Source organism: Cyprinodon tularosa, unplaced genomic scaffold (assembly GCF_016077235.1).
Source record: "Cyprinodon tularosa strain WSP-4 unplaced genomic scaffold, ASM1607723v1 ctg316, whole genome shotgun sequence".
Classification (NCBI taxonomy): domain Eukaryota; kingdom Metazoa; phylum Chordata; class Actinopteri; order Cyprinodontiformes; family Cyprinodontidae; genus Cyprinodon; species Cyprinodon tularosa.
This window is the reverse complement of record NW_024039026.1, coordinates 1,940,056-1,952,882: the sequence shown is the minus strand read 5'-3', so window position 1 is coordinate 1,952,882 and position 12,827 is coordinate 1,940,056. Positions and strand designations below refer to the sequence as shown.

The 12,827-nt window shown below is 39.7% G+C and overlaps 1 protein-coding gene across 1 annotated transcript in view; it reads right to left on the bottom strand.

The window, feature by feature from the left end:
* The window catches only part of runx3 (RUNX family transcription factor 3), a 56,523-nt gene extending 47,985 nt beyond the window's left edge, over positions 1–8,538 (bottom strand). The window contains exons 1-2 of the mRNA XM_038292741.1: positions 8,333–8,538; positions 7,946–8,045 (exon numbers count right to left, since the gene is read on the bottom strand). Of these exons, the coding sequence (XP_038148669.1) occupies positions 7,946–8,003 (58 nt within the window). The 5' untranslated portion in view covers positions 8,004–8,045; positions 8,333–8,538. The remainder of the gene's footprint in view (positions 1–7,945; positions 8,046–8,332) is intronic.
* Positions 8,539–12,827: the final 4,289 nt, after the last annotated feature.

Below are 12,827 nucleotides of genomic sequence, written 5' to 3'. Positions count from 1 at the left end.
AGTTGGGAAAAAAAGTTAACAAGTCAAGAAAAAAAGCTAAAAGTCTAATTGAAAAGTTTAAAAGCTAATAAGCCTTTTTAACAATTATATTTAGGTTTATAAACTAAAAAATGTAAGTGCCAGTGTCAGCATTAATGCCTCTAAGGTTATGTTGGAACAAAAAAATATGTTTCTTACACTATCAGAGTGTTTTCTATGAATTTCTTATAGAAATTTAGTTATTTTTCTTTATATATTCGGGCAAGTTTGCGTTTCTTGTTATTACATTGACATTCATTTTAGCCATCAAAATATCCATATTTTTTAATTTTTACAAAGGTAATAAGGTCTTGTCCTGGATTCCAATAACACTATTGACTTGAAATTTTGAGTGCCTTATAAAGGGCTAAGTGTATTTTGGGTTGTTGAGTCAAAGCCGTGTTTTCTGAAATTTGAGGCAACATAATCTTTAAGTATTTTAATGTATTGATGATCCCTAGTATTAACTAATTCAGCCCGACACCATAGTCTGAAAACCAGCCCTAACCTTCATACCCAGCCATGTGTTTTACACTGTAGCATGGTATAAAATCAGCATTTAGGGCTCATCTCATAAACGATCCTCAGCCTCCAAATCCAACAATATTAAACTTTTTTTAATCACTAATTTAATGTTGTGTTGTGTCTTTTGATAAATCTTAATCTCTTCCTTTACATTTTTTCTTTTGAACATGGGCTACATTAAATAACTTATCTCATGCAGGTGTCATCTATATGCTGCGGTAGTGTTTCATTCATTGGGTCTTGAATGATATATGATCTTTTCTATTTCAGCAATTCTTCAATTGTTTTAAATTTCTAATTTCTAGCTTAGAATTTTTTGCCTTCGTTCTCGTTTTTATCTCCGTATAATTAAAGGGCTGCTTTTCGCAACATCTGGAATGCCCCATTTTTCCCAGGTAACAAAAGCATTAGTCTCAAATAATAATAATAAGCACAACTAAATGCAGGCCTGACAACTGTCTTACTCTGCTGCATAAACTGTTTGAAGAAAATGACATTTAAATGTATGATTAAACTGATTCACACCTTACAGATTGTGGTTCAACGAGATTTGAAACTTACAGGGAATTTCTAGGGTGAGAAAAATTAGGGTGATGGCAAGGAGACCTAAAAATAAAGATGGATGGATGTTCAAGTAACTAAATTCACTCAGTGAAAAAGCTTCCTGGATGGAGAGCGAAACTTGGAAAAAAAAAGTCCATTGGATTGTTTTTTAATAGTTTTGGAAGTATGGAGTATGACCTGGATCACTGAGGATCTTCACCAGCACTAACTGAAAAATATGAGCTAAACGAAATTTGATATTTTTAAGCCTTTTTTTTCTGGAGTTATGATGTTTTCCCACTAAATGCTCATAAAAAGATAACATTTAAGATTAAATTAAAGTATGTTTAAATAAAGGTACTTATTCTTAATCCGCTTGTTTTATTAATATCTTATTTGCAAAATTATTTTTTTTATTTAAATCAGTGAAACTGAATATTTATATTAAATCAATTCTAAATATTTTTTCTAAAACTGTCGGGGGGGTGATTCACTTTGAGCTTAGCACTAAAAAATTGTGTTTCTGCTGAGAGCTTTATCTGATGTTGTCGGTTATGTCGGTCTGCTCTTATTTTGAATGCAACTGTATGTCTGGGCTCGTGACTGCTGCGTCCGTGAGAAAAGCAGACGGAGTGACCTTCCTGCAGACATACGATAGAGAAGCAGCAGACGGGCCACTTCTGCTGCACAGCTGAGGGAGAATCCCTAGCATGGTGTTTCCTACAGAGCTGATACAGAAGTGAGGCCCGCCGCAGAAAGTACGAGCTCTCTGAAGTTTACTTCAGGGCAAAAACCTGTAATCAATTAAAATTTGATAGAAGTAACATTTAACAGATGGGAAAAATGCAGAATTAGCATTTAAACAGGAAGCAGATTTGAACTAAAACAGCTAAATTAAAACTGGTTATTATTCAGAGGGTTGTGTGAAACTTCCTGTATTGGTGCATATAAGATGCAGCATCTGCCCACAAAACATACTTTGACACGTAGCCCTATATATGATTGCAAACTGCCATTTTCACTCTTCAGCTTTTGCATGTGCTGGAAAGTATTGATCATATGCAGAAATACAGCTCAATTTCCACCAGTCAGGATCATTCGTGTGAAACTCAGCAAACTAAAAGTGATACAAGCCCGTCTTTCAGCTGTAACTTCCCATCATTGGAGAAATACTCTCCAGTCGTCTTTCAGTCATAACACGAATGAGAATGATCAAATCGGTTAAAAAGGAAAGTACAATTAGGTGGCCCATTACTGACGCAGTTAGGAGCTCTGACGGTTATTTGTTCCCCCTGAAGAGTAGTTGAAGAGAGAACTGAAATCCCATTTTTTAAAACGCTGCCTCCACAAGAAAAAGAAAAAAAAAAACAATTCTCTGCAGTTAAAATTCTGTTTGAAGCAAGAGGAGAAAAACTACACACACACAAAAAAAAAGCGTGTTTATAACAGCATCCACAATTAGCTGTATGTAAACAAGTTGAGCTGGGAAAAAGGAGAAAAATGAAGATTCAGAGAAGATCTTGTAGCCTGCAGCGTCTCGCATCCTATCATTATCTGCATTTTTCCTCCTCCGTAATTAGGCAGTTTCTTTATTGCTTATGGGAAGAAGAATCAGTTATAAGGATGTTTTCAACATGATAAAAGTTAGTTATAATGAAGTTAAGATTCAGAGAGGAGGATGTGAGAACCATGCTGTTTTGATTTTTTAATGGTAACAGACTGGTGCCTTTAGATCTTAGCTTAATTTTTGCATGTGATAAATTCCTTCTATTTTGTCCTCAGCCTTCAAAATAAAGACTGTCTGCTGATCTGTTTCTGAACATGTGGGCTCTCCATAAGTTGGAGTCAATTTATGTGCTGAGGACCACGCCGATGCTTGCCCATTAAAAGTAATTTGTGGGTTGGGATGCAGCTGTAACGTTAAAAACTGAAGTGCAAAGCAGTCGAGTCTGTTCTTGGTCACGTCTTGCTTTTCCACCTTCTTGTAGCGGCAGAAACCACATTAACAATGCAGGGAGGGGTCTAAACAAAAAAAAAAAAAATAAATTTTTTCCCCTGTCTGAGTCAGCCCCTTAAAAAAACAAAGCAAACCTGTGATAAACTTTTAAATTGCTTGACTTATTTTCATCCCTGCTGGAAATCGCCAGAGTATTGACTTTGAGCGCACAATAATTTTAGGTTGATGCATAAATTAGCTCACAATGATGCTTGTGTTTTTTTCTACGGCCCCAGGCTTTACCGCTTTATAAGGCCTGAGACCATCCTGTGGTTTAGGGCTTGGGATTGAAACAAAATGAAGAATCAGAAAAGCAAGATCATCCTTGATGGAAACCAAATGAATTTAATCATATGGATTTTTGTGTTAGTATGAAACCCTGTCTGCTCAAGCGTGAAAAACAAGCACAAACATTGAAAATGACCATCATTTTAATCGTATTATTCAATTGTACAGTTTTTTTACAAAATCAATTGTACTTTATAAATGTTTCCACACTTTTTCTTGTGATCATCCAAAAACTGCATTGTATTTTATGGGAATATTATATGACAAACTAAAACAGGATAGTACAATGGAAGGAAAATGATTTAGAGTTTTAAACTTGACCAGAACTTGTTTTAAACTTGTTAATCTGGGTTTGTAACCATTCCCATATTTAACAAGAATCATTGGATCATTGTAATTAGAGCAACTCATCTTTTTATACCATGTTTCTACCAGCTTTGCATATCAAGGATGGAAATGTTTGTATATTCTTTTTAAAATAGTTTAAACTCGTTCAGATTTTAGGGAGAACATCTCTGGATCTGTTTTTAAATTGGGTCCAAATTAATGGTTTATGAATAAGCTTTAAATGGGCTATTTTAAGGCAATATTCCCTTTTAAAATATCCACTTTGTTAAGCTGTGTTATCTTTAGGAAGGCAGCAGGCTCTGCTTTTCTTTAAGGATTTTTCTGCAGTTTGTTCCATGGATCTTTGCTTGACCTTTGACTCTGCTCTGCTGAAGTGAACCATGATGCTGCCACTACTGTATTCCACCTTGGAAAAAATGTTTTAAGAATGATGCAAAGATTTTAGTTTTTTTAGTTTAAGGTTGTTCTTTCCCCTGCATATCTTACGGCAAACTATGGCAAAATATTTTTTGTCCCTTCTTACATAAAACTCAGCTTTATTGTGAGTATTATTGCAGTTGTGTTACTTTATTTTTAGAAGATTCTCTCTGAAATGTTCTCAGCTTTGGATCTACCTTAATGACGTCTCCACTGTTTTGTCACAGACCTGTCTGTGTTTATTTAGTGTCATGCTGCTCTAAACGTTCTGCAAAATACTGGTATGAGACCCACAGGGTCTCTATTTAATAATCAGTCGACTTTTAAAGGCAACTGGTTGCACGGGGTTATTTTTGGGGTCTACCAGACTAAATGAAGAAGACTGCAAATGTGAAAGCAAAAAATACTTTATTAATTCTTTGACTAAATTCAATGGGTGTGAACACTTTTTGCAAGCTTTAAACACAGTGTTTTCATCCATCCTAAAGGCTAAACAAGTGGATCTTGCTTGTAATTTGCATCTCTCTCGTATTCTTTACTGTTTCTTTTTAAAGTAGTTCAGAGTTTAATTAAAATTCTTCATGATTCACTAGATTTAACACACATCAATTTCTATACAAACGCTGCTTCACCTGCTTATATGGGTGTCTAATGAAAGGAGCAAGTTGAAAGAAAATCTTTTTCAATAGCAAAACCTGATTTTCCACTGTAGAATCTGGGCGCTGTGGTCACTTAGCGCCCACCAGAAACTCGTATTAACGCACTCTAACGTTTACCAATGCATTGAGCTCGTTCTTTTTTTTTGAGCCAGAACTTGGTGAATCAGAGTAGGCTTACATGATCCGTCAACCTCATAATACACCACTCTACCTGGAAGCCATCACAGTTGCAAACCCCTGAAAGTGTTCCCTATAAAGCTGTGATGACAGGCGGTGGAAGCGGCGAGACAAAATGAAAGGTAAATAAGTACCCAGAAATACGTTTAACAGACCTAATCAAGTCCAGAGCCTTCTCTCTCTGTCTCATGTGCCTTCAGAGATTTATAAATACCTATTATATTCTGCTAAATTGGAGACAGGGTTTCGCTGCTCTGTGGTCGTCATGAGTTTTCTATTATTTGCTTTCGCTTTAAAATATTGAAACTCTTTATATCTGGTTACAGCTTTCAGCCTGCTCAGCCAGTCCTTTCATATTTGGGCCTCACACTCAGCGGGGCTTTGAGTTGCCTCCAATAAGACGTTCATTTAACAGAAGAGAACATACTCTTCTCCATATGACTTGGTAATAAATTCAGCAGCAATAAGCCATGTGATCTCACAAATTTAAGGACACTTTTGATGGAGCTACCGTACAGGGCCTTTTATTTTTTATTTGCCAGTAGTTGAAAGCATCATATCTTTTCCTTCTTAGCACATGCAGGAAAAAAAAAAACATCTTCAAACACAACCTCCCTGCTGGTGAGGATTTCTCTTCCATTCTAACTTCCATTCATTCAGCACAATAAGCCAAACACATAAAAATCCTTCCACCCTTATAAACCGGGGCTCTTTTTTTAGTCAGCCACAGAAGGAAGCTGGCTCCATTTCTTTTTTTTTTAACACTTAAAAAAATAACCATGGATAAAAACAGCCTGCAGGGGGAACACAGCGGCCCTTCCGAGCAGATGGAAATGAGGCGTCAGTAACCGAGACAAGGATATGACCCTCCACAGAGGCCCGAAATCTGTCGCTGCAAAACCCGGCTTTCCACCTGAGGCCAGCGCTTCTGAACTAAACTAAACACAACAGGAAAAGTTATACGACTCAATTTCTTCTCTATGGAGGCAACTCCTTCTTTTATTTATTTGCTTTCCAGAAACGCCGCTCTCTGATTAAAACTGTGTGAGGGTTAGCAGGTGTAGCCTCATTGTGGTTGTTATCAGTGGCTTGCAGCAGCTCCATGAGTCTGCATCAGATTAACACCTTGGCAAAGCACTAGTATGTATGTCTCCTTTTGTTTCTCACAGCTCTCTAACTGACAGACGTTTAGCTTCTTCTTGTGCTATACAGAGTTAAATAGCATGAGAAAAGCACTGTCTGTTCCCTGGCGCATGTGTGTGTGCGTGTACGTGCGTAGTTGTGTGTGTTTCTCTGAGCTTTCAGCAGAGAACTGAGGTTTCTGAGGTGAGGCGTCCTCTAGCTTCTCACGCGAAGTGCATCTGATGTTGCACATCACACGCTTAGATGTGTGCGCTGTGAGACAGGTTGTAATTTATAAAAACAATTACTGAAATATCTATGAAATATATATGAAACAGTGTTTTCTTGCTGATAAAATTGATTTCCTTTTTTTTAACGTTTTACCTTTTTTGAAATTTAAAAGAGAGCGTAACCTGATAAAGAAAAGATCAAAATCATTTTCAGAGCCTGTATTTGCGCACTTGAACTTGATGCTCTTCTCGGTTGTGTTTCCTGACTTCTAAGGAGCTGAAAACAATGTTTCCACAAGCTTGTTTCTGTAGAGCTGCTCCCATTTGTTTCAGCTTCAAACTAAAAAAAAAAAAAAAGGTCTAATTGCTTTGCATGTTTGATGCACCCTTCTGGGTTGTTTTGCTGGCATGCGGTAGCCCCAATCTAAATCATAACAGACTAAATTGGTTTCTTTAATGTTTTTTTTTTAGTTCAGATTCAGTCCCCCTGACTGGAAGGATTTTAAAATTAAATTGCACATTCGCTGTCGATTTGAAAGCGCTGCCTCTTGTTTCCCTACTTGACCCCCCACTGTCTCTATTCCAGCTTTACATCTTGAAATCAAACTCAGATCCTGGTGAACAAAAGCTCGATAGACAGTGTGCATGAAACCTGACGTTGGTGGTGCGCTGATGTGATGAAGGAGGGCACAGATCCAGCACTTATAAAGGAGTAAAAGCTGGGTGTTGGATGTTGTAGGGGGGGGGAGTTGGAGCCGTGTCTCTGAGGAAACTATAAATGCCTGCAGAAGCTGCGAGAACACTGGAACATCATCTGCTGTCACTGACAGGATATCAGAGGATTGTTCTCACGTGAGGCGCAGATGCGAAGTCTGACTGCGTATATATGTGAGGCTCTGGAGATTTTTAAAGATAAACTCTGCAAACAATTATGAAGTGGTAGTGCTTCTCCTGTGGCTGTCTCTAATTAACACTGCTACAAGGCCTTAATTGGGAAAGGAGCTCCCCCCCTTCTGCTGTCTTTCTGCGGCTGGAAATGACTAAATCCTCCAGCTTAGATTAACAACTTAAGAGTGTAAAAGTGTGAGATGTTTATTTTTCTGGATATAAGGCTTGTCTCTTTCTCTTCTTCTTATGCTGTTTGCGAGTAAAAGCTGTCTGATTGCAACTGCCATGGTAACAAATGGTTTCTTCATTAAGGATAGCCAAGTGCACTCACCTCACCGCAAAGACCAAAAGTACCTTCTGGAAGTAAGGCACTAATATGTTTTTCTTTTTCTTTCCTTTCCCTGCTCAGTCTTTCATTGCATTGCCATGTTCCAGTAAAGCAGCCGGTCACATGGAGCCGCTGAGCTCGTATTCGCAAAGAGAGTTTCACTTGATAATGAATGTCTGTGGTGAGAATCCCATTATGGAGCTACTCGATCAAGCCTACAGAAAGCACAGGAGCTGAGAGGCCTTTAAGGGGCCATATCAGTCAAGTGCAAACCAGATCCTCTTTTTTATTTTTTTCTATAATCTGTCTCTGCATATTAATGCTCAAATGAGAAAAAGAACAAAGCTGTTTGTCAACTATCTAAACAACTGAGGGGGTTAGATTTGAGGGTGGGATCAGGGCTCACCTCTAAGTAGACTGCTGCTGTAGTTGGAGAAAGAGTCAAAGATGCTGTTGGATGCCATGACAGGACAGGACAGACCAGTGTCTCCAAGGTCTCCACCAACCTTTGGAAAGTGAACGAAAAAGAGCAGGATTAAAACACAAAAAAGAAATAGACGAGCGGGGGGAATGAAGGCAAGCCTGAGAGGGCAGAAACTCCTGGAGCTGTGTTTGCAACCAAGAATCTTTGGGTTTTCTGACTACCACAGGAATCCCAAGCCACAAGCTTGCAGAGAGAGCAGCAGCAGCAGCAGCAGAACACGTTTTAACGAGAAATGCAGAAGAAAGAAGCAATGGATGAATGAGAAGGTGAGGCTGTTCTCAGGCGTCCAGGTGTGGAAGGTGGACTCACCAGGGCTGGAGATGAGAGGGGGCCCACCAGCTCAGGGGGCCGGCTGTTTGGCGGTCTGTCAGTCAGCAGGCCGACACTGCGAGGTTAACCGGCTTGTCTGACAGCGTGGTCTGTCACTATTCTTTCTCTTCCTCGGTGGCGGTGGCCTGACTGGAGCTTCAGTGCTAGTAAAAGGCTACAAGCCACAGTCTCTCTGCATCCTCCTCGCCATCCTCCACACAGAGAGACAGACACACTCCCCTCCGTGAGTGGTTGAGCCCACGTCACATGTCACATGAGGTCACCGGGCCTCTCCCTCCCACCCTCTCCCTCCCTTCTTCTTCTCCTGCTGTCTTTTGACTTTATTTTTTCTCTTTTTTTTCTGTTTCTCCCTTTACTTTCTAAGCTTCTTCGCAGACTTCAAGTCCTCGTTCTCACTTTTAGTTGTTCGTCCAAAGTTTTGTAAACATTTAATTTTCCTCACAGTTCAAACCCTGCAGGGGGGCCACACATTTGACCCTTTAAAACAACACTATAAGAACCACTGAAAGACTAAAATGTAATCAACTCAAAACAGCAGAGATCACAGGCATGAGATTGAAAGAAGACTAAACTGAACTACCCTGAACTTGTTTCTGTTGACTCTGTATGCGAGTCTTGAGCTAGTTTTATGTTTGTCTGACTCACTGCACATCTGTGTTAGTAAGAACCGGTGGTTTTGGGCCCGCAAAACCTCCACCCTCACTTACCACTTGATAGTATCATAATCTTAGTCTCATCAGAAGCAGCTCTGCCTGTGCCTAGGTCTTCTTCACCCCCCTTTCTCTGGAACCCCTCATTTTCATTTATTTTACACCTATTTTCTAACTTTGCCCCCGTATTTAAATATAACGAGTCAATATCGGTCCAATTAATACAAAGCTCAATTGGATTTGTCTAAAGATGCTTGAATTTCCTTTATATCTTTTTTTATAAACTTCCTTTTGCACGTATTGAAGTATTCGCGGCCTACTGTAGTGCCTTGCCCCAATTTAAAGCTCAAAGTGAGTATACCTGATTGTGGTTTTCACACTTTTCAGTTTTCTGGGTAGAATTTAAGAATGGAAGAGTTCTCACAGTCTCTCACAGACTCCTTTCACTGCTTGTGTAGCACCAGAGGATATACACACATCTTTGCTTCTTTTTCAATAATTATGATTCTCGAGGGAATGATTACCTAAATGTCTGAAAATGCACTGAAATAAGTGAGTTTATATCTAACAAGTTGAATGAAATGCAAGGAAAGGGAAGGGTCTGGAGCGGTTGGCTCCACTGTCTCTGCTAACAGTTTAAATGTGTAATTAAAATATTGTGGTAAGGAAGGGGCTGACCCTATTGGGGAAGTTTCAGTTTGCTGCATCACACAGAAGTTCTCCCTGAGCACAATTCGTCTGTTTATATTGCGATTATCATCAGCTCATTATATCAGAGTCACAGCTTCACAAATTGAGCAGGGAGGTAACTAAAGTGCAAAATCAAACACTAACAAAGACGCAATTATCAAGCAAAGCAGCCAGTATATTAACACAATACTCAAAGCTACTGAAACATTTCATATTTTCTTTCATGGTCACAATCTGCAGTAAACCTTTAGCATATTTATGCAAGCAGGGGAATTAAATAAAAAAAATGAAAAAAAAAAATGAAAAAATATCAATTTGAAGAGAAAAGAAAATCAAAATATGTTTAAAAATCCAAATCACAGTTATGGTGTGCATTATTGTTAAATTTCCGTCAGTCAATAAATCACTTTTGTTTGGTCTCTCCTAATTTGTAATTCTGTCTTTACATCCCGAAGGTACAGATTCCTCAGTTGCCCCTGCTATAGGAAAAGCATCCCCTTTGCAAGAATCTGCTGCTCCCAAGTTTCCCTGTATGAATGTTCTGTCTAAAAGTTTAAAGTCTCATCTCAGCAGTGCACACTCCTAAAAGGCCTTTTCTGATGTCAAACGTTGGCGTCATTCATTTTTTACGATAACATTAAGTCACAATTTGTGGACTGTAAGGCTAAACCTTGGCCTGCTGAGAAATTCGCCCACCTAAACTAGATATTCGCTGCTTGGCTTTTAAAGCCAGTTTATTACAAAGTATTTTATGTCTCACTGAATACTGGTGAAGATTCTCAGTCATCCAGGTCAAAGTCATTAAAAAAAAACAAAAAAAAAACAATCCTTTGTTTCCAATTTTGACAACATTTTGCTTCCCATCCAAGAAGCTTTTTTCAATTCAAAATTGAAATATGGTTGAGTCCTAGGTTTTATACAGTAGCCCAACAAAGCCATTGTTTTTGTCTGAAAACATGCAAATTGGAACAGACTCACTGAATGTATGAAGCGTTAATGTCACTTTAATTGAACCCTAAAAAAATCACTGAAGTTTGGGTTTAACTGGATCAAATATGAAACGGTTTCACAGGGTATGAATACTTTTGAAATGTAAAGTAAGTGGTAATTTTGCATAAAATAAAATGTCTGAAGCAAAATTAAAATAATTTTAAAGATTTGTCTTGCAGTCCTTCATTATTGAGCCATATATATTTTTAAGATTTCTTCAGCAGTTATTGCCAAACAGGAAACGATCCATGTTGCACAACTTTTACACAGAAAGATGTTGGATTTGCAGGGCGACAAACGTGCTGCCGGAATTACTTTCATTTTGCTGCATGAAGAGTACGGTCCACTTGAAAGACAGATGTATGTGTGTGTGTGTGTGTCATGTCCCATTGTGCGAGAGCGCTTAAATCACTGGCATTTGCAGACCTGTGGTGTCCGCACTTCCCTTCTCCTTTCTCCTGTTTCTTAGTGACACAGTGACCACGTCTGGCTGTGGGACAACAGACCCAAACCACCGTCTGGTCACTCATGTGACCCAGTGCTTTCCCTAGAAACCTGTATGCGTGGAGCTACATGGGTTTTTCGGTTCTGTTTCCCATGCCATTGTGTATGAATGGCAGTCCATGTTGCCCTTTACTAATTGTTGAACAGGGCTGTGTTTGCATGTGTATGTATGCCATCTTGTAAATGCATGTGTGTTAGAGAATGAGAGAGAAAAGAGGCGAGAGCTCGCTGTTCATCCTGGTAGCCCGCACTGCCCTGTAAATGAGCAGTTGCCGTTCAGTTAGGCGGCAACGCGGGCTAAATGACACGGCGCCTCAGCTAGTGTGGCCGAAAGCTGAGGCCACAGCCGTGGCCCCAGGGCTTTTATCAGTCCGTCCACGAGGCCACTATGGGGCCTCTGACTTAACCTCACACATAGCGAGGCTTCCTTTCCTAACACCTCTGCTGCCTTTTGACATGGCTTCATCCCATGGCCTGCCAGCCTGGGGACAGATTACAGCTCCAAGGAACAGAGAGGAGACGGAGCGCCCGGCAAGGCCGGAGTCACAGGGATTCTACCCGCAGGCAGCCTTTAAAACCATCTGCAACTTAGATTTATGACTAAAAGGACTCGACATGTTCCTCAAGAGAGGCCAATATGTTGTTTTTTTTAACAATTTAGAATCAGGCACTCTTGTTTTTAGATCTAATTTAAAGGTTTTCTATGTTAAAATCCCAACTTAGACTTAGTGGGTAGCTTTGTTGAGTCGCAGCAAGAAGGATCTGGGTTTGATTCCTGGCGCGTGGTATTTCTGCATGGAGTTTGTATGTTCTACCTGTGCATGTATGGGTTCTCTCCAGGTACTCCGGCTTCCTCCCACAGTCCAAAAACATGATTTTTAATCCACTTCTCTAAAATGTAATTAGTTATGAGTGGGTATGCATGGTTGTGTGCGTTTTTGTGTTGCCCTGCGACTGGCGGCCTGTCGAGGGTGCACCACTCCTTTCGACCATAAACCGCCGGAGATAGGCCCCAGCCCCACCGCGTCCCTAAGACTAAGACGGAGAATAAGCAGGAGAATATGGGTGGATGGATGGATGGATGGATGGATGGATGGATGGATGGATGGATGGATGGATGGATTGATGGATGGATGGATGGATGGATGGATGGATGGATGGATGGATGGATGGATGGATGGACTCCAATAAATACTTTTCAAACATCCTCCGCCTTTATGACTTCGGTTTTCTACAGTTGCCTTGTTCCATACATAAACGCACCTCGAAACAAAAACTTGGCTCTTGATCAAAATTCAGTTTTAATAGAAAAGTGTTCTTCATCCCATACCTAACCACACCACCATAGAAAAATAATCCAGATCTTTCGGCTTGTGAGGAAATCTCTTGTCAACAGTCTGCTTCAAATGACTGTCCATGTTTTTTTTTTCCTGAATTAGCTCTTAGCTGTGGTTTGAAGCATTTTTTGGATTTGCAGTTTTGGATTTGTGTTTGGGTTTAGAGTAAAGTTAAAACTCTTTCTTAATGTTCAGCTTCCTTACAAACAGCCTGAGTATTTAGGTCCAAACTAAATGGAATAGGAGCCCTAAGAAATGTGGCCACAGAGCATGATGCTGCCACCACCGTGTTGCACAGCAGGC